This window comes from Scomber japonicus, chromosome 5, assembly GCF_027409825.1.
Source record: "Scomber japonicus isolate fScoJap1 chromosome 5, fScoJap1.pri, whole genome shotgun sequence".
In the NCBI taxonomy this organism is placed as follows: domain Eukaryota; kingdom Metazoa; phylum Chordata; class Actinopteri; order Scombriformes; family Scombridae; genus Scomber; species Scomber japonicus.
This window is the reverse complement of record NC_070582.1, coordinates 32428523-32450711: the sequence shown is the minus strand read 5'-3', so window position 1 is coordinate 32450711 and position 22189 is coordinate 32428523. Positions and strand designations below refer to the sequence as shown.

The window sequence follows — 22189 nt, the reverse complement described above, 5'->3', positions numbered from 1 at the left end:
TGCTTTTCTTCATCACTTCCATAACTCTGTGTCCACCTGGAGATCATGATGATGATGATGATGATGAAGAAGATGGCACCCCAACAAACCTGGACACAAATCATTGTCACATCAGCCTCTTTATTGTCCCTGATGCTGTGCAGCACAGTGGCAGATGTTCCAGAAGAAGAAGGCTTCAGTGCAGAGGTACAGTACATGTAGAGGGTTAAAATATTCCAATATAGTAGTAATTGTAATACTTTACAATTGTGATAATATGACTATAAAATATATTGTTGTGTAAATCTCTCTTCAACTTTGTGTATTTTCTTGTAGAATTATAATTCTTCATAAACAGTTTAGTAGCTTCAGATCTTCATGTTTGTGTTTCCAAATCTTGAAAACATCAGCTGTGTTGTTGAACAGCAGGCATGACATTTGACCTATTGAACTTTTTCCAAATAACACATGTGACACTTGTGAACATGTGGCACACACATGAGAAAAGTTCAAGATCATGCATTGTTTTTCAAAGTCTGCGGCCCATAACAATTATTCCACTGACAATTTATTTTAATTTCCCTACTTATCTTTTATAAGCAGATTATACACAGCAGTATAGTTTATAACACACTAGAATGTCCTCGGAGGCACAGTTATAACTTCTACTATGAAACATCTGTAACTAATAGTGACTGACTGTCAAATCATTTAAGACAGTTGTAATAATATGAAATGTCTTTATAGTTAATACCAATATGAATAGTTGTATTCACTTTGATGTTTTAGTTGTTTTTTTATATGTTGATCATTAGTCAAGAATTCCCATCAAACCTCTTATTCGAAGGTAAAGGAAGAACCTACAAACTTAACATTAAGAGTTATGAACACTTCTAAATAGCTTGTGAAAGATCTGAACATGTATCTAACACACTAATTCAATTTGATTAGAGTGATGTTGAACTGTACTACCAATCACTCACCAGTTATAGATGGATGAAAGTTATAAATGGTGACAAAGACATTAATAAAGACTTGAAAATGTCCTGTTATCTGCTTACAACTTCCCACTTCTTCAAGGTTAAGGGGGGAGAGTTAGTGTTACCATTAGTCTAAGTCATTGTAAAAACAACAAAATTCATTGTATTGAACATCAGTTTTGTTATTTTGCATATACATTGTATGAATTTGCCTTATTGTGATATACTGTTCATACTGAAAAAACACAATACTGCTTTCATCTGTGTGTTTCCTCTCTTTCGTGTTCTTCAGGCACTTTGTTGAATTAACCTGCTCTGACATTAGATCGGTTGAAACTTGTCATGCTATGCAGAAACTTTTCTATCCTTGTTTGTGCACGCTTGAGGGTGTGTGTGTTGCATGTGTGGTCCTCTCTCAGCCAGCATGTGTGTATTGTGCATGAAAGCCTCATGATCCGACTGTGTGAGAAGGCCTGTGCTGTTGTTTCTGACACTTGTCTTAAAAAGGCACATCTACAGCTTTCTATTTTTCTGGCTACGTGGCTCCACACACTCAATTTGACTGTCAGTGAACATGAAACAATTCAGTGCCGTGTCACTATGAGTGTCAGCCAGGATTTGTGTGTTTATCTTGCGGACCACAGGACTGTCATAAAGTTTCGTTATTGTCAAGATTTTGGTTTTACTGTTTCAAGTCCTCCTCTCCTCTTCTCTCCCTTCCTCTCCTCTCCTCTCTTCTCCTCATCTCATCTTGGCTGTCAGTGAGGAGAAAGCGCAGGAATGAGGGAGCAGGAATGTCGTAACGTTAATGGAAGCCATCTGGTTTCTATCTCTACTTTGTTTTTCTTTTAACTCCTCCGATGCTTTCTCTCCAGTCATCATACATCTGCTTCTTCCTCCATTAGCATAAACCTGCCTCTCTCTCTCCCCTATAGTTGCGGTTGATGCACCCATGTATAAACCATCCTCTGCTCACACATGTGCTAAGCAATGTTTCTCAAGCCAGACAAAGCAAAACTGACTCCTTGCTATCTTCTCCCAGACGTGGCTTCGTGAGTTCGGCTACCTGTCCAAGGCGAGCAGACAGATGTCCACCATGCAGTCGGCTCGGATTCTGTCCAAAGCCATCAGTGACATGCAGCGCTTCTACGGTCTCGAGGTGACCGGCGAGATGGACCCTGCTACTGTTGCGTAAGTTCTAGATTGTTCTGCTGTGGTATTTATTCTGTAGGATGTTCGCCTCAAAAACATGCAGCAATACCAAACACAGACCTCAAACTCAAGCCAAACATCTTGTGGGATGTTTAAAAAAAGTTGTCTTGTTTTCTAACGTATACTATGGTATAGATGGAATGGTGGATGGCCACAAGTTTCAGTTATGAGTTTAGAAAGCAGAGTCATCAAACCTCACATTAACAACCAGGCATGAAGTCATTTCTTTCACAACACTGGATTTTTCCCCACAGCACAGTACTATTGCCACACTAATGCGTTCATATTACCACTGACTGCTGAAACAGGACCGGCATTTAATAAGTTTTTGTGGTGATAAGGTTTTAGTCGTGTTTTGCTTGCGTCTCCTCTTGACTAATGAGGCTAGTCATGTTACTGCGTCACGTCCTGATATTCAGCTGGGACCTTGATTCTTTGTGTGAGGCCTTTGTTCTCACGCTGTATGTAAGGTGTAAGGAAACATTACAAAGATGGGTGACAAGTTAAAGGAAAAGCTGGTGCGTTTCTGCATGCTTGACTTCTACAACGAGGAGGTCTGATGGCTCCATTATGCTGATGGGGGCATTTTGATGGCATGGTTTGGGTCCAATTTGGGTCCAATTGGACAAGTTCACTGTAAATCAGTACAAAGTTGTTCTGAGTGATCACCTTTATCCTATGATGATACATATCTATCATGATGGGAGTGACCCAATCCATAGGGCATGAGGGGTCACTGAATGGTGCTATGCTATGGCCTTCACACTCACCAAATCTGAACCCAGTTGAACACCTATGTGAGATTGTTGAGCGATGTGTTAGACATTGCTCTCCACCATCAGAACACCAAATGAGGGAATATTTTTTGGAAGAATGGTGTTCTCAGACTGTAAAATCAATAACAAGGAGCATTGAAGCTATTGTATGGTGGCTCGTGGTGGCCAAACACCTTACTATAAGACACTGTCTGTAGTTTGACATTATGAGAATACACTTATTCACTCTCTTGCCGAGAGTTAGATTAAAAGACTTATACCACTTTCATGTCTTTATGCTAAATAAAGCTACAACTAGCATCCAGTTAGCTGCTGCTCCCCACAATTTCAAACTAAACCTTCAATATGACCAATTCATAGTTTTTCAAGGTTTAGTTTAGTTTTAGGTTTAGTAAGTTTTACTGCTTTACTTTTCAGAGATTAGGAAAGGAATAAATTGCAACGTGAGTCCTGGCTGAGAAAAAATTATTTCCGTCCTGATAAGACTGAAAAAACAAGATGAGAAATTACAGTAATCACAAAACCAAACAACGAACAATTGTAAAAGAGAAAAATGACACTGCTTCTGCATTTTGAAGAACTTTTTAGCACTTTTTTACAGCTCACAGTGTTTTTAATGTGTGTGTGTGTGTGTAGGGCCATGCGTCGGCCTCGCTGCGGCCTCCCTGACAGAAGAGCAGAGGAAATGGACGAGGGAACGAGGAGGAAACGTTACGCTCTCACTGGACAGCAGTGGGACAAGGATCACATCACCTACAGGTTTACACCACTGATTTATAGAAACAAACATCCAATAAAGCAGATTGTCCATCATACCAAATCTAATATACTGTGTCTTCTGACTTTAGTATAATGAACCAGCACATCCCCTCCTCGCTGGGAGAGGAGAGGACTTTTGATGCGATCCGTAAGGCCTTCGACGTGTGGAGACGAGTCACACCGCTCACCTTTGAGCAGCTACCTGCTGAGCACAGCATTAACAACAGCAGCCAGAAAGACCTCGCTGACATCCTGTTGTTGTTTGCTTCTGGTTTCCATGGTGATATGTCTTTGTTCGATGGCGAGGGAGGGTCGCTGGCTCACGCCTACTACCCCGGGCCAGGAATAGGAGGTGATACACACTTTGATGCGGATGAGCCTTGGACACTGGACAACGAAAATCCAAAAGGTTAGTCCGATTTTTCCTCTTTTGTAGGAACTAAACCTTGTTTTAAACAATATTAAAGACCCTGTAAAGTGAATTCAGACATTTTCTTCTAAACACATTAAATAGGTCATAAATGTATTTCTAAAAAAATGTGTAAAAAGCATTTCAACCATTTAGATTTGAATTGTGGAGCTAGGCTTCACAAACTGTGTTTCAAGATTTCTGTGTTCAGGATTTAGTGATTAGCATAAACCCGCCCCTGCTGCTGTAGAGGTATTAATACATTCAGAACACACTACTACTACTACTACTACAGTCTACAGTTAGCCAGTTAGCTGAGTTACCCGCTGAGTTAGCCGCCGGGCTAGCAGCTGAGTTAGCCGCCTAGCTAGCAGCTGAGTTAGCAGCAGAAAACTCTCAAACTTAGCGTCCATGTTTCGGGTAGAGGTGGTGACTTGATTGACAGGTGACACTCGGTAGAGGGCGGGGTTTCAGCAAACTCGGCGGGCACTCCCACAGTGTTTGGTAGCAGAGAAAGAGACTGATTTTTACACAACTTTGAAGCTCAATATCATATATTTGGTGATTTTTTTTAATCATTCAAATTTTGCAGGGTGGTTAACAACACACTTTTCTGTGGTATGTCAAACTCAGAACAAATATTTGGGTGAACATGCAATCTAACCCTAACCCATCCTATTAAGATTTAACTAGCTGATTAGCTCAATACATTAGCTTCATTTAATAAAGATCTTATCTTCAAAAAGTACAAAGTAAAAAAGTACAAAGTAAACATCATACTGCTACACAGCTTGCAGCATGTCATGATTAGTAACATGGTGAAGATCATATTATGTGTTTCAGAAATGCTTCAAATTGTACAGCAACATTATCAGAGATCACACAGAGTGAAATAATGTTATATGACTCCTCTATGATTCACTCAGGCTGCTTTTATAAGGTATTTATTTCAACGCAACTCCACCTCTCTGCCTTTTTTAATCTAGTGAATGTCTGGAGCTGAGGTGGCGTGATCTCTTGTGATGTAAAACTTGTAGGAACGCTGTGAATAAACAAGTGTCCTGAGAAGTAGGCCACTGAAGCTGGCAGGAGGACAGATGCCACAAATGAAAGCAAATTCTCTTTAATTGTTTTTCAATTAGCACCACTTCCTGTTTGTTGCAGGAGATGCTACAGTCTGTGAAAAGCGAACAGCAGAAACACAAACTCTATTTAAAAGTTCCTCTGCAACAAATATTGTTTTATTGTAACACTCCATTTTAGCATTTTATTTTAATTGAATATTTTTTTGACTAATATGAATCCTACACTGTGTGCATCTTGCAGGTATAGATCTATTTCTGGTTGCGGTCCATGAGCTCGGTCATGCTTTGGGTCTGGAGCACTCGGACAACCCCAGTGCCATAATGGCTCCTTTCTACCAGTGGACTCACACACATAACTTCTCACTGCATGAGGATGACATCAAGGGAATACAGTACATGTATGGTGAGAAGCACACTCTATATTTCATATTTGGATGCTGATACGATTCAGTTAATAGTGGGGTGAAAGTATTTCTATTGTTCTGGTATAATTTACACCCTAAAATGCATATACATCTCTCTTTGTCTCCCTCTCTTACACACACACACACACACACACACACACACACACACAAACACACACTCCAGCTTTTTGATGTTTTGGCTTCATGCTCAGGCTGCTCCGGCTGTAAAATCACTGTGTGGTTGGAAGTGCAGAATGTCAGCCGCAATTTGAGCTTATATCACACTCGTATGACAAATGTACTCTTGTTAGCGGAAGACAAGAAGCCTTGTAAAGACACACACACATCAACTGCACATAACACCAATGGATTTCACTCAAAACAGCATATGTCATGCATGCCATTATGATGTTCTCATGCTTTCCCCATGTGAATAGATGGCATTGTTAATTGACAGATGACATTTGTGTGTGTGTGTGTGTGTGTGTGTGTGTGTGTGTGTGTGTGTGTGTGTGTGTGTGTGTGTGTGTGTGTGTGTGTGTGTGTGTGTGTGTGTGTGTGTGTGTGTGTGTGTGTGTGTGTGTGTGTGCGCGCGCGCGTGTGTTAATAAGGAGCCTTTATCTATTAGTGTACTGTTTGGATTTGTGTATCTCTATTGAAGTGACCCTCTTATTAGAGAATAATCAGTGTCTTTGTTAAACTGCAGACATGAATTTATCTCAGACACAGTTTATACTGAGCGATTTATGATTTCTTTTGCTTTAGACAAAAAAAAAATCATGTTTAGCTTTTTTAGCCACATTTCTTTTACTGCCCATTGTGGTGTCCTGGTCACAATTCTCGTATTCACATAATGGATCAAAAATCTAATTCAGTTTGGGAATGCTGTCTATGGTTTTAAGTTTCCCCTAGTGCACTCAAAATGTTTCCACACCCACATCATTTTGGCCTATTGATACGCCTACGCTAGAGGTCTGCACCGGAGGAAACTAGATATTTAGCAGGAGGTCGTCTCTTTTTTCAAACTAGATCTGAAAACATCTTGTTGGTACATGTAAATGTTTTGCCTGAATTATACAGTAGTTTCCTTTATTAGACAGGTTGAAAGGACTGTGCTAAAGGAAAGGATCTGTGCCTTCTAAATAGAGGCTAACTCAGCATAAACTTAGATGGTATAAATAAACATTTGGGTACTTTGAAGAGATTTTTATACAAGAGATTGGCAGTTTCCTCCCTCCCAGCTGAGTTTGTCCTCATCAGCATCTTATCGCCTAATCACTTTGGTGATGGGCACAGATCCTCAACAGAAACGATTATCAGGCTTAAGTCCTGCCCAATGCTGGAGCATCCACTACTTGCCTTGTTACTTGCTGTAAAAGTACAAACACACTTGTGAAATAATATATATCCTTTTAGTGTTAAAATACTTGATATTTAAATACACCAATATTGCTATACGTCTGTATGTTAATGTGTAGCTTAAATATATAATATAGCAGTCATTACTTTACTTCAAGGCTGCACTAATACATATTTTTCTCCTTTAAATGGATCAATGAATGTTGAATGAGCTGCTTGTAGTGACAAACATAAGAGAATTGATCACCTACTTTTTTTTAGCATCTTTCAGCTCATAGTTTCGGTTCGCATGCTTCGTTTTGGCTCGCTCTCACCACTTGTTGTCATCATTATCCACTCCAGTCAGCAGAAAAAAGCTTTAAAAACCCCACTATACTTCCCAGCAACAAACAACAGATAGACAAATTTAGTGACAAGCTACTGTAGCTGGTGAGCATATTGGAGCATTTAACAGCTGATGGGCAACATATTTCTCTCCAGGAAAAGCAAAGTTATGAGAAGAGTGACTATTAAACTTACATTTTGTCAGGTGGTGAGAAAAAGAACTTTAAAGTAATGTTACTGTTGCTCTGTAAGTGCTAAATGCATATATAGGCAGTTTTTGGGCAGTAATATAAGGTAATAATTATGGCTGGGTATTGGTACTCGATGCCTTTTTAAAGACCGTGTAAAGTGAATTCAGACATTTTCTTCTTAACACATTAAATAGATCATAAATGTATTTCTAAAAAATGTGTAAAAAGCATTTCAACCATTTAGATTTGAATTGTGGAGCTAGCGTTTGGTAGCAGAGAAAGAGGCAGATTTTTACACAACTTTGTAGCCTAATTTCATATATTTGTCAGGGTGGTTAACAACACACTTTTCTGTTCTCCAGTCAAATGATACCTGCAATGATAGTTTTTGTACCCAGAGCTAGAAAATATGACTATTTGTATTGACTTGCTCACAGCCAATCAGTACAAGCCTTCTTCGATTTAATGCCACATGTGATTGGTCCACTGCCACAGCAGCTACGACCCGTCTGTGGTGCTGAATTTGAGTTAGCACACTTAACAGTTCAAACCAAGATGCCACCTAAACACTCTAAAGTGTATCTACACTACACACCTGTTAAAAACACAGTACACAACATTTGTAATGAGTATCTAATGAAGTACTCAGTTGGTATCAGTATCACTTTAAGGGTACTTGGATTGGTACTGGTATCATCATGTTTTGTTAAATAATACCCAGCCCTAGTAATAATATATCAGTGTTGTGTTTACAGCTCGTTCTGCTGCCTCTCCAGTGACCAAAAACCCAAACAATGAATGGAGCTTCAAGTCGTAGTAGGACTGTATTTGTCATCAACAGTGTTTCCTGTCACTGCACATCGGCTTTTCAAAGCATTGTCTCATCCATTGTGTGAAGCCGTATACATATTTCCATTCCTGGCAGCTGGCAGCAGTCATTCATTTTCCTGTGATGAAAATAGCCAACTAATACAGTAGATCATTCATCAGCTATGTCAGTGAACTGTTGAAGGCTGTAAAATACAGTACACTGTATTGTAAGGAACTGTGTATTATGTGCCCAAGGAAAATAAAACACAATCTGACACAATGAACTGATTACAGATATTGAAAAATGCACACATTAAGTAACCAAATGAAGTAATGCGTGTGGCGTACAGAGATTTTGCAGAGTACCATGGTGCCCCCCCCCCCAACCCCTTATTGCTCTAAGTCACTCTAAAGCCTCAGTGGAAAAAGCAGAGCATAGGAAACAAACACAAACTTGTTTATCTTTATGGGTTGGAGATTACAGTGCAGGTTGAAATGCTGCAGAAGCTGAATGTCTCCACATATTGATATTCACAGGCCAACACAAGCCTTGATATATTCTCAGCAATATATTAGCCTCAGTGTTATTCAATACGTCCTCAAGCTCATCAGCTGTCCGTGCATGTTACATAACTGGCTGTATCTCTGTGTTTTGCTCTCCTAGCAACCAGCAGGGCCGATTTTTCCAAAGACCAGCTCAGTCACAGTCAATCAAGTGAGCTTATAGCTGCTGCACAAGATGGAAAATTACATTTTCTTTGTGTGAGGGAGTGATAGAGAGGATATTGTGAGAGAGAAGGGGGATAGTAAAAAATATGTTATTAATGTCTAATGTCACACAAAGCTGGTGGGATTCATTTAATCCTGGATGGAAATGTGTGTTTTAAATGAAAATATGAGAGATAAAAAACATTTCCTTTCTTATTTTAAACTCTCTCTCTCTCTCCCAGGTCCTCCTCTCGTCACTGATGCTCCACCCACTTCTCCTCCCAACCCTGACGACGATCCCGACGGCGAACCCCCCACCTCCCCCTCCCCTCCCGACGACGAACCCACCCCCTCTTCTTCCTCCACCGACCCCCCGCCTGAATCCCCCAACCCGACCGACAATAACCCGGATCGGCCGACTCGACCTGGGCCCACCTCGCCTTATCTCCTCCCCAACCCTACGACTTCCAGACCCGAGCCGGAACCCGTCACCCCGCCCGTTAGAAAAGACGTCCCCCCTCCTCCGCCACCACCCCGCCCCCCTGCTCCACCCCGGCCTCCCAAACGGCCGGACAACCAGCCGCCCAACATTTGCGACGGGGACTTTGACACCGTGACCATGCTGAGGGGGGAGATGTTTGTTTTCAAGGTGAGGAACAGATCAAGACTGCTCTGTCAGGACCTTTGCTCAAGTCACAATCACACAGTCACGGGAGGAAAAGTGAATGATGAATACATTTGGGGAAAGATAAACATTATTTTGCTTTCTTGCTTGTGCAGGGTCGCTGGTTCTGGCGGGTACGCAGGAACCGGGTCCTGGATAACTACCCCATGCCAATATCTGTCTTCTGGATCGGTCTGCCCAGTGACATCGATGCAGCGTACGAGCGTCACGATGGCAAATTTGTCTTCTTTAAAGGTATGTTACAACTGTTTAATACTATTAAATGGAGCCAGTGCTGCATCCAGCCCACACGCATAGCAGACTACTTAATGCACTATGAAAAAAACCTTCTCGTTAGACTGTATTTTATAGTTTAGCTGCTCGCTTAAGGGCATAACAAAAGGTCGGTTAGATTACACAAAGTTTCACAGTTCTGTCTCCCTGGGCAAAGCTGGAGCCAGCACAGAGCTGTTAAAGAATATGCTCTATAAACACAAAAATGGGGAGTGAAACAAATGTGTGCTTTGATTTGAACTGGTCAAAGTAAAAGAAAACAGTGCAAATTCAGCATTTTTTTCTTTTTTTCCCTGTGTGCAGTCTGATTTACGAGAAGATGGTAATAATTCAACACAGCGATAACTCTACTTATCTGGCACACATATGCACACACAGCAAAATATTTAAAACATTAGAAGTTATGTGAAAAAGAAAATAACTCCTCTGGCTGAATGATTTACCGCTTCAACATTCTGACAATACAGCTATGAAGAGAGACGGAGCAGCGAGCCTAGGACTGCATGGCTGAGTTTGCGTGTCTATTAGTGTGTGTTACTGAGTTCATCTAGTGTCTTGAATGACGCTTGTGCAGCGTGGCAGCTGCCGCCAGCCCAGTACGACTCCAGTCCAGCTGAGCCCCAAAAGGCCTCAAGAGGAAAGTTGAGGATTGCATCAGCCTGCACTGCTCCAGATGTGCACAGCTGCAGCGCTTTCACTTTTACAATCAGGCCATGAGACGATTTGTTGTGCATTTTCAGAATGTCTGGAACCTTTCATCACATATTACCTCATTAACTTTAACAGAAGAGTTCTGTTAATGTTGATTTCTGTTGTTGCCATTTTTCCTGCTTCATGGTCACGCATGTTTTGCATCTACTCATCAGATCCTTGGATGGTGTATGGATTACAACCTGCAGCAATGTCGGCCATATGAATCCAAATTGATTTACTTATTTATGCATGAGACTCTTCCTGGAGTACAGGGACTTCCAGAGTCATTAGCTTTCTTTTCTATCAGATACTAGGTGTCTCCTAGTCTCTTTCAGTCCCGTCGCCAGGTGTTCTTTGGCTGCCCTCTTTTTCCTTTTCCCTAGAGGGTTTCATGTCAGAACCTGTCTGATGGTGTTTGACACTAGTTTTCGTAGTGTGTGCCTGATCCATCTCTATCTTCTTCCAATTCCCTCTGTTGTATCCTTATCCACATTTTGTTATTGTTGATTTAGTCTGGCCAGTTGATTTGAAGAATTCTTCTTAGGCAGTTGTTGATGAAAGTTTGCACTTTATTGGTTGTGGTCCTCGTCTTTCTCCAGGTCTTGGCGCCATAAAGCAGCACTGATTTTACATTGGAGTTGAAGATTGTTTTTTTTTTTGTTGTTGCTGTATAACTCCAGAGCACCAGATGTTCTTGAGCTGTAAAAAGCCTGTCCTGGCCTTGTCTATTCTTTTATTGATATCTGAACCTCCCTGTCTGTCAATGATAGCCTCCAAGTCGGTAAAGGACTCTACTTCGCCTTGGTTCAACATTGGTTGCATTCATCCTCATGATCTTCATCTTTCCCATATGAATGATAAGTGCTACTCTTGAGGAGGTAGCTGAAGTAGGGCTGGACGATTATGGCAAAAATCTAAATCACGATTAATTGAACTTTTAACCTCGATTACGATTAATGAAGGATTATCTCCACCCTTGATGAACAATGATGTATTTTCAGTTTCTTTAGTTTAGTATTTTCCACTGCTGCCCTCACACATGAGGATCTTTAGGGAGTGAAAATAAAGCTGTTTTAAGGTGTGACGCTGTGGTTAATGTCTAGTTTACTTGCTTAGAACTATGTAAAGATCATGGTTTGGGTTCAAATCATCACTGGAGACACGTTTTCAAATTCCTTAAAGATATGCAACCTTTACTGTCATGGCAACAGTGAACAACACGATTAATTGACAGGAGCAAGTCGATTAGAGTTTCTAAATGTCGGTTTAGATTATTTTTCGATTAATTGCCCAGCCCTAGCTGCAAGTGTTGTGGTCTTAAACCACATCTGATGGTGGCTGTGACGGTAGCACTGAGTCATCTGCAAAGTCCAGATCATCTAGCTGTGTCCTCGGGATTCTGTTTTTCCTTTGTTCAGTTGTTCTAGAAAGAAGAATAGAGATCTGGTCTTGATCTGGAATGGACTGGTAACCTGTCCTTCATGTATCACTCTACAGGACATTCCAGCATAGCTTTTTCTGATGAGGTCCACCAGCTTAGTGAGCACTCAGTAATGTCTCAAAAGCTTCCAGAGGGTCTTCCAGTGTTCACATCGTCAAACACAATGGTCGACAAAGTTAACATACAGTGAGGAAGTTTACTCTAATGATTGCTTGATGATCATAGTGGCAATCGAGTTGACACAAGATCAATTCTGTCTGAATCCTGCTGGTTGATCTCTTAGCTGTTGGTCAATTGCATCCTTCATTCTATCAACAATGACTCTATTGAATACTTTTCCTGACACAGAGAGGAGGGTAATCCCTCAATAGTTGGAAAACCAGGTCTCCTTCTTAAGGTACTTTGCTGATAAAGCCTTCTTTCCAGTCCAACGGTATTTCTTCTTCCCAGATCTCTCCGAAGAGTGGATAAAGCAGCCCTACAGTGATATCCAAATCTGCCTTTATTGCTTGTGCCAGGATGTTATCTGGCCCTGCTTCCTTACTGTTCTTTAGTTTCTGCACAGCCTTTCTGATCTCTACTTTATAGGGTTTGTCACAGCTGGGTCTGGAGATCAGTTTCTGCTGGTTGGCTATCTGTTGGGTTTAGTGGTGAGGGGTTTGTTAAGCAGTTCCTCATAGTGTTCATCCCATCTATTGAGTTGACCTTCTTTGGTCATAAGGGTGCTACCTGCTTTATCTTGAACTGGTCTTTGCAGATTGCCATACTTGCCTTTGATGCTCTTGAGTGCCTGTTTTTCTTCTCTTTCCTTACTTTGATCTTTTAAAGAGTTTCAGCAGATATCCATTCCTTTTGTTGAGATTTCCTGCAGCCGATAACTTCTTGACATGTTGATGTTAATGTATCTTTAAGATTTTGCGACTTGCTGTCAGTGTTGGTCTCAAACAAATCCTAGAGAACTTCTGTTTGTCTATTTTTGTCTTTTCCCCTTTCCTCTGTCCTGTGCTTCCTTAAACTGCAGTCTAGAAGTTAGAAAGAGATGTTCTGGTGCTATATCTGCTCCCCTTTTCTTGCTTATGCAGATGTTATCTATTTTGTTCTCTGTAGTATGATCTAGTGATACACATGTCACTTTGTAGATCTTCTTATGGGGATAGATACTGCCCCCAACGACAACTATATATGAGCTTTTCTCAGTTCTCACTCATTTCTCCAAGTCTGTGTGTTCCCATCACCTATGATATTATCTTCTCCAATCTTTGCGTTAAAGTTTCCCATAAGGATGGTGACAGTATTGATCCAGGATGTTCTGAAGTCTCATCTTTCTATCACTTCTCCACTATCATTTATTGGTTTGAGCATTGGATAACGTTCATCTTGATCCTCTGCTTATTTGTTTTGAACGATGCTGTGATCAATCTCGGTCTTTGGTCCTCCTTTCAAAGCTCTCAGTGCAGATTTTCATGAGGTCAAAAGTATTTAAATACAAGTGTGCACCAATTACTAAAAGCTCCCATGTTGCACTGCTTCAGTGGCCTGGCAGTGGAGGTGGAAAGTGGCTTAAAGTGTGTCCGAAGGTTAGGGTTTGTGGAGAAACTGGCTGCCACATGAGAAAATCTTGGAAAATAAGTATTACGCCAACCATTTCTACCATGCCTGCCCTTTCTGCTTTACATTAGGAGTGAGTCAATCCCATGCCATATGTTCTCACCAGCACTCTCTCTCTCCATCTGCTCCAGCTTTTTCTTTGCACTTCTTTGTTTCTGTTTGTCTCCCTCACTAACTTTCCATCCTTGTGTTGAATATATATTTTTTTGTCCCCACAGATGATAAATACTGGGTGTTTAGGGAGGCTGACGTGTTGCCAGGATACCCACAGCCCTTGTATGAGTATGGACAAGGAGTTCCACCACATAGCATCGACACAGCAATCTGGTGGGAGCCCAATGGATACACATACTTCTTCACTGGAGACAGGTATACCACTGACATGAACACATTTATTAATAATATAAAGAATTAGTGTTTTTTGTCACCTTTTAATGATCAGTTTCCATATTTTAAAAGGTTTTGTACACTGTATTACATCTTATTTTTGTGTGCGTAGGTACTGGCGATACAACGAGGAGACGCAGACTACAGACCGAGACTTTCCCAAACCAATCAGCAGATGGGGCAGGATCCCTCCCTCACCCAAAGGAGCCTTCCTTAGTGACGACGGAGGTAAATAATGACTTGAAATGTATTAAATACAGACTTTATTTGGAAGAAAGGAACATCAGAGCAGTTTGTGTTTACATTATGAAGACACCAAAAGCTGCACTCTCATGTAATGCAGGAAAACAGCATGTGCGGGGTGAGGCAAAAAGAGGTGGGAGGGAAAGAATGAAAGCTTAGAGGGGTGAAATGGGGTGTGTAAAAGAGAGGAGAGAGAGGGAAAAAATTACATTTGAGACCAGTTAGGCTGGAGCAAGCCGCACAGAGAGAGAGAGAGAGAGGGGAGGGAGGGAATGATCTGGTTTGAGGGTTGGCTCGTCTTTCCTTTGGAAATTAGATTTGTGGCAGAGCTGCTCTAAATGCGCTATGTAACAGTCAGATCTCATCTCCACCCCTACTTTAATATATATATATATATACATGTCATGTACATGGAAGCATCTTATTGTTTTACTGACTGATTCTTTTAGTGTGATATGAACATTTTTAGTGTCTAATCTTGTGTTCTACTTATTAGAGAAAGTCCTCGGGGGGGAAATGTGGTAATATTGATAATGCTGAAGGAAGGGAAAAGGCTAAAATGGTCTCTAAAGAAACATTCCTGTGTCTGCTTTTTGTTTGCACAGAAAAAGTGAACTTCATTTACCCCGTCAAGATAAATGTTTAAATAAATGACAAAAATGGGAAGAATTAGTGCACTGCCTGTTTTATGGCTTTATATCAGACTCTGCCTGCATGCCTGCTAATATCTACATTGAATTGTGTCTTATGTTATATCTTTAACTGTTTAACGTTACTTAATATAATAATGATAATCCAGACTATGCTGTAATGTTAACTGTTTGTTGGAGCAGCAACACGACCTTATAGCACATGGCTTTATAACAACAACCTGAGGCTAAAAGTTACCCATAGTGCATTGGGTGATCCCCACTACGGATCTCATAGTAACCCAAAATACACAACATCTTTTGTTCAGTTAGAGCTGATCAAACAACTGGAAGTCTGAAACATTTCTCTTTTACCTTTCTCTCATGCAGCGTTCACATATTTCTACAAAGGCAGCAATTACTGGAGGTTTGACAACCAGAAGACGGCACCAGACAAAGGCTACCCTCGCTCCATCCTGAAGGATTTCATGGGCTGTGTTGGGGTCCCCGACCCTCCGCCCGACACAGACCTGGACCAGGAACCTGAAGACACCCCCGTCAACCCCTCAGACAGAGGCAAAGACAAGCACAATGAGCCGGACAGGGACTTGGACAAAGACACAAAACCAGACGAAGGCAAAGACTCAAAGCCCGACGGCTCAGAAGAAGAAGAAGAAGACGACAAAGTGAACGTCGTCGTGACGATGGCCGACAACGAATCAAAAGTCATGACCCTGATCATGGTGGCTGTTCCTCTGGTGCTCGTCCTGTGCATCCTCATCTTAATCTATGCCATCCTCAGGACTCTGCAGAACAAAGAGACACCAAGGGCCTTGGTGCACTGCAAGCGCTCATTACAGGAGTGGGTGTGAAGAGTTAGAGGAGATAGAATCGGTATTTATGTGGTGTAGTCGCAGGCATTAAAAATTTGACTCATGGCAGTGGTGGAAAGAAAGCTTCGACACAGTACTACTTTAGTCTCATAAAGCCAATGAGGACTTACCTCACCGTTTTTGGCCCCTTGCTTCATTGTGAGAAACTTTTATAGCTGATGTGAAATAATGCAGGAGTTGTTAAGGTTGGAGCTGCGGTGCATTTCCCCCTGCTGGCCTTGATTTCGGTCTTGACAGAAGTTTTTTTTTTTCCTGCGCCTCCAAATGTCTGAAAAAGTACGTCTATGTCATAAAAAAAAATTTCCATCGCAACTTTGAAAAAAACAAACCAGTGTGTCAGCCACTTTAGGTGGACTGTAAAAGACACATGACACATTAGGAATGGCCGTTTCTATCAGTTGTCATAACACAGAGGAGGGACAGGGTTTATTAGTAGTGTAAATGCAGACAAAGTCAATAACGCACATACATTATACAGAAACATACTGTACAGTACATGCACACGACCATGATTGCTTATAGCCATGAAAACAAATATACACATCATATGAACAAATCCGTATTTTTTGACCAATCTTTACATTTTTCTTTCTGTTTAGAACAGATTTGCACTTTTAATGTTCCTCACTCTGTTTTTATTTTTTTGTCGTTGTTGTTGTTGATGTTGTCTTCGTTTTGCCGAGGTTGCTCGACCGCAGACGTGTGCGCGTGTTCATTAAACACACACATACACACACTCACAGGGGAAGCTTGTCCTCCGAAACCAGCACAGGAATGTCAGACAGCTGTGTGCGTCCATGGCCGCTCATCTCCCACTGAGCCCATTATGTCTGCCTTTCTCACACTCATCCACCAAATACATGTATGTCACATGATCTCAAACCCAGCCCCCCCCCGACTGCACTCACTTGTGCATGCATGTCCACATATGCATACACGCACCCATAAGAGACCACTTACCCAAACAAAGGCACATATATAGAGTTTTTTGCACACAGACATAAGGGCTCCAGCCTCCCCTCCTCCCATCACACCATATCTGTTCAGACTGCACCACTAAAAAACACAATCCCAGCAGAGACATGTTGATATATGACTGGTGCCAGCGCCCGGATGAAATACAAGAGGGGAGTTTTTATTCACTTTTAACGAGAAGAATTGCAAAAAGTTGCGGTTGTTTGTTTTTTTACAGATTGTAAAAAAGTCAACCTGCGAGGAGCAAAAAACAAGCAGTATCTGTCTTCCTCCAACTCTCTGCATCCCCTTTTTTCATGCTAAAGCTAAATAGAGTCAAATATAATTAAGTGTGCGAGAGAGAAGGCTGCAGGCTAGAGAAGAATGGGGTCGAGGTCTGGTTTCCATTAAGCCCACATGTTGCTGATTTAGTAGTGTAAGGCATGAGGAAAGGGGGGGGGGGTGCAAAAGAAGGAGGAATGAAAATGGTGGTGGGGAGTGAGGCAGAAGGAGGAAATGAGAGAGAGAGAGAGAGAGAGAATGAGATGAGGAGGGGAAGAAAGAAACAGATTGAGGAGGGGATAGAGAAGTCTCTGCCAGCATTTCCTCCTCAGCGTTCTTTTTGAAAAGGAGGAGCGAGGGGAAAGCAGGAGGGGAGGGGAGTGGGGGGGGGCAGCGCTGGCGTTGTGCCTCCTGACCTAGATTAGCCAAAGTCCGCTCCTCCTTTTTTTTTTTTTTTTTTAAACTCATCTTGTTTTTACTCTGCTCATTGTTGTGAGATGGAGATAACTTCCTCTGAAGCCCCCCTCCTCCTCCTCCTCTTCCTCTTCTATCTTTCTGTCCGCTCCCCTCTTTTCCTTGTTGTTTGTCCGCTCTCAGTCTCTTTTTTTTTCTCTTTTTTGTTTCCATGCTCTACCTAAAACCTCTTTCTCTGCTCCCAATTGTATTAATCTTCTCCTCCACTCTTCTGGAAAGTAGGCTGAAGCATTTTACAGATAATTAACGCACATCTTTCATATGTGCAGGGTTTGGTGTGTGTGTCTCTCCTCCCACTAGATGTCTGTCTGTTTGTTCCTTATTAACTTCATTTTGGTGCCTTTACATTTTGCTTACTTTGCCATATTGTGCCTTTTTTTCTGTGAATATCGGGGGGCATTTTTTTTCTTTTGTACTACAAATAGCATGAGGGAAAGTCTTCTTTAAATGCTTTTCTTCCCTTTTTTTTATTCTACTTATAATTTGTAGTTTTGTACATTTTTTCTGTTCTGGATTTTGTGGAGAACAGCAGTAGATGACTGATTGTTGATGCATGCAGGGCATGTTCTGTAAGGCCTGTGCACTCCTGTGTAGAGTACGTTAAGGAATTCACAATAAACTCACAGGTAAAAGCAACACACGTCTTGTTGTTTGTCGTACTGTGGAAGTTAACAGCTTCATGTTTTAACCTGTGGTGCAAATGTCAAGTTCAAGGTCTTGTTTTTGACCACAAGAGGGAGTCATTGCCTCTAAAATGTCACACTAAATCTTTATTATATTTTACTGTTTAAAGCATATATAATAAACACAATAATAAACTACAGCAGACAGTGAACACTCATAAAAAAAACATGTATGTGTGTGTGTATGTGTGTGTGTGCTTATACACAGATACAGTATTAGAAAGGTGTATGGATCAGTATTATCTTATTTTAACAACTGGTTACTAGTTCTTACTTTTTAGTTTAAGACTTATTTTTCCCTTTTTTGTATAAATACTCCACATGTACATCTGAATATCTAAATATCTTAATGTCTTCAGTTGCTTAATATAACTGATTTCATGTCCTGAGGCTGATAAAATAACACCTTCAAGAGATGTGATATCTATAATAAATCACTGCATTTAGGTACATGGTTGTACTCATATATCAAGTTATAAATAGTTCAGTTCAAGTTGCAAAGAAGTGCAAACATTTCTTCCCTTCAAAAGAATTATTTTTAATGTAGATGATGGCAACAGTTTAGAAGATATGATGTTCATTTATAGATTACAATACCACTCTGTAAAGTACTTACATTACACCTTAACCAACTACAAGAGTAATCTAATAAAATATTACAATATATTATATATTTTTTTCATTTTATATTTTTTTTTATAGACTGACAAAGTAACATCTGTCCATGGATTACATAAGAAAACATATCTCATTGGTTCATTCTGGTGCACATACAGCAGTGATTATTAATATGAATGTGAATTTAAATACATAACACAATGAGAACGTGTACATATTTGGTGCTCATCCTTCTCAATGTCTCCTTTTCTTTAATGCAGAAGAGTATTATATTGCGACGTAACCATGTTTAATAAAGAAACTGTGTGCGTGTGCGTGTGTGTGTGTGTGTGTGTGTGTGTGTGTGTGTGTGTGTGTGTGTGTGTAATTCTCTTCTCTGTGTGTCTTTATGTCAGAGGTAATCAGGATTAGCTGCTGTCACAGATCATCCACTGGAGCTTTACCTCTGCACCCGCTTTCTCTTTCATCTTCTCTCTGATACCCTTCCCTCATTTCTTCACACTTTTTTCTTTTTTTTTTTTTACAATAAAATTAATTTATTATCAACACATTTAGCAAAAAATAAAACGTTTGAACTACTATAGTTTCCTGCAAAGTGTCACCAAAGTTGGAGACTTGTTCAGTTTGCATACTCTCACACACATCCACTCTTCTTTTTCTATACTGCCCCTGTCCACTGTCTTTACCAGATGTTAAATTAGGATTGAGGCCAGTGTTCAGTGTGTTGCTGTCATTTTCCAGCCAAGGGTCTGTGCTGTCAACCTTTTCACCCAGCTTATCTCCTGCTGAGCTGATAATGGGATCTTCGTGCTACCTCCTGCTTCATCAGCACCATAAATTGTTCTGTAGTTCTCATTCTCAAACACAAAACAGCAGGCCTCGCTTGATACGGGGTGGAATGTTTTTCTTCCCGTTTGTGGTTTTCTTGACTTCCTGCTTGTCTGTCAAACTCACCGAGCGTCCACATGTACATTTTTTCCACCTATGCTCTTGTAGGTTATTTGGTTGGATGTGAAGATGGAAGTTCACATTGTTACAATCAATAAAAACACACGTGTCAGGTGCTGTTTACCAGAGGCTCAGTTAACGAGGGCAGTCCTTGATCCCTGCTAATCACTTTTTGGCACAATACCAGGCTTTGTCTCTTCCTCTTCCTCCTCCTCCTCCTCCAATTCTTCTCATCTAATCATCTTTATCTTATTTCTTCTTACCTCATCTTCCTCCTCTTTTTTTCTCTCCTTCATTCCTTACTGTTTGTCTCACTTTCATCCATCCCACCACCTTCCTCTCTCCATCCATCGCACTTAAACAGTGATGGAAGAACTATTCAGATCTTATGCTTTTTAAGTACCAATACAATAAGCAGAAATGCTCTCTCACATGCAAAAAATGAAATCTACTAAAAAAAAAGTACCTCAAATACAAATCTGTACTTAATTACAGCACTTTAGTTAATGTACATATTTACTTTTCACCAATGCTGTTAGACATCTTTGGAAGAATTTGCTCAGATATTCCTTTCAGAGCTGGGAGCAATAGAAAGAAAGTCAACAATAGATAGAAAGTCAATCATCAGAGCCCTGAGCAGACCCTGAGACTAATAAGCTTTGCCTTCCTGTCTGCCCCGCACCCCACTCCACCCCCCGACTGTTATTCAGTCATAAGGTTGACTTTATATAGCTTATCGCTGGGCGGTCTGCAAGAGGTCCTGCGTCACTTGCTGGGGATAAAACTGTAATGAGGATGGGATAGGAGATAATAGGGGATGCAGATGACAACGTGGAGAAGAGAGTAGTGGACTGTCTGCCATATGCACCAAGGGAAAGTGCTTATTGGACAGAAAGTGGGCTTTTTTCTCATTTTTAACTCTTCTTTGTAACTTTATTGTGACAAAACTGACACTGAAAAGAAATGATCTTTTTTTCTGAGACAAAACATATAACAAAAAAGTTTACTTCTTTTGCATAATGATCCAGAAGCAATAACTTAACCCTTACATGATGTTCATATTCTGACTCATAATTAGTCTCTATGCCATCAATCATTCAAAAGAAATGTTTGAGTAATTCTTCTGTTTGATTAGAAAAAAGACATTCATGATCTCTACCTTATGGTCCAGGAATTTTGAATTTTCTTAATAAACACAAGGCACACTTGTGCATTTACATATCTAAAAATGTTTATTAGCTGCATTTTATTTCCATTTCTGTATACTGTGGGTCACATAAGGAAAATTCCAGATAAAAGAAATGTGTATCAGATGTTTTTACAGCTCTCAAATGAAAAAAAAAATAGGTCAAAATCTGAACCCTGGACAGTATGTAAGGGTTAATTAACACAAATAAATAGCTTGAACCTCCAGGTGATCATAGAGAGAAACATCACTTGCATGAGAAGTGGTTTGGGAGGTCCTTCATTAAACACCTACAGAAGAGTTAAAGGTAATACCTGACTAATATTATAACTTGTTGAATAGTGCATTTTCATTTTCCAACAGTTTCAGTTTCTCCAGCAGCGTTTAATTCATTGAAGTGACCACATGTTGCTTGTTGCCTTCCCTCCTGGTTGGCGGATGACAACAACAGTTTCTACAGTTACGGGGGATGAAGATACGTTTTTCCTGCTGTTAATCTGCAATAGCTCACAGGCCAGGATTGTGCCTCGACCTTCAGGTGGTGCTGGTTAATCCCGTTAGCCCCAGGGAACCACACTGGAATACCCAGCAGACCTGTGCTGGCTGTGCCGCACTCTGGATCTCTACGCCACCGGCATGCAGAACCACCTGTAGACACACAGGTAAGAAGAACAGGTGTGTTATTTTGTAAGCAGGGAAATACATCATTTAATGTATAGATGGCTTGAGTGGTGAAATGAATACCTGAGAGCTGATGTGAGGTGAGTGTCTTGGTGATTGAATTACAGTGTTTTTGAGAGCTGAACTGTAGATGTCATTATGGTTATATAGTACATAGAGGTGTGGTATACAGTAGAGGCTTGTATAAATTGTAACAAATCATTCACTAATTCTTAAAATCAATAGATGGATTATATCTTTATAATTTCTGTTGTTTTTCTTCTTCTCTGATTCTTATTGATGCATTTTCTTTTTTTTAATGGCTAATGAAGAGGATGTACAGTATGTCAGGAGTTGCCTTTTAGCAGCAAGCAGGGCTGTAGATTAGTCGGTGGGCAGTGCTGCACCATTTAATCCAATGGTACAAAAATGAGATTAGGCCAGGAAGAAGCCCCTCTGATCTCTGCTGATTGGGACACTGTGTCAAGAATCATGTTGGGATCACAACAAGAGGTCAAGCAGCTTTGTTAAGAAAG

At 40.7% G+C, this 22189-nt stretch overlaps 1 protein-coding gene across 1 annotated transcript; it reads left to right on the top strand.

The window, feature by feature from the left end:
* Positions 1-17236, top strand: mmp15a (matrix metallopeptidase 15a). The gene is made up of 10 exons (XM_053318736.1): positions 1-186; positions 2002-2150; positions 3584-3706; positions 3796-4115; positions 5442-5603; positions 9239-9645; positions 9777-9915; positions 13915-14065; positions 14196-14311; positions 15346-17236. Exons 1-10 carry the CDS (start codon positions 46-48, stop codon positions 15825-15827), a joined length of 2190 nt encoding a protein of 729 aa, XP_053174711.1. The 5' UTR covers positions 1-45; the 3' UTR covers positions 15828-17236.
* The last annotated feature ends 4953 nt before the right edge of the window (positions 17237-22189 follow it).

What these genes read in the sequence shown, in the direction of transcription:
- mmp15a (XM_053318736.1), top strand. Translation starts at nt 46, where the DNA reads ATGATGATGATGATGATGATGAAGAAGATGGCACCCCAACAAACCTGG. An exon ending in ATGGACCCTGCTACTGTTGC is followed by an intron (nt 2,151 to 3,583) that starts GTAAGTTCTAGA and finishes GTGTGTGTGTAG; the next exon opens with GGCCATGCGTCGGCCTCGCT. An exon ending in GGGAATACAGTACATGTATG is followed by an intron (nt 5,604 to 9,238) that starts GTGAGAAGCACA and finishes TCTCTCTCCCAG; the next exon opens with GTCCTCCTCTCGTCACTGAT.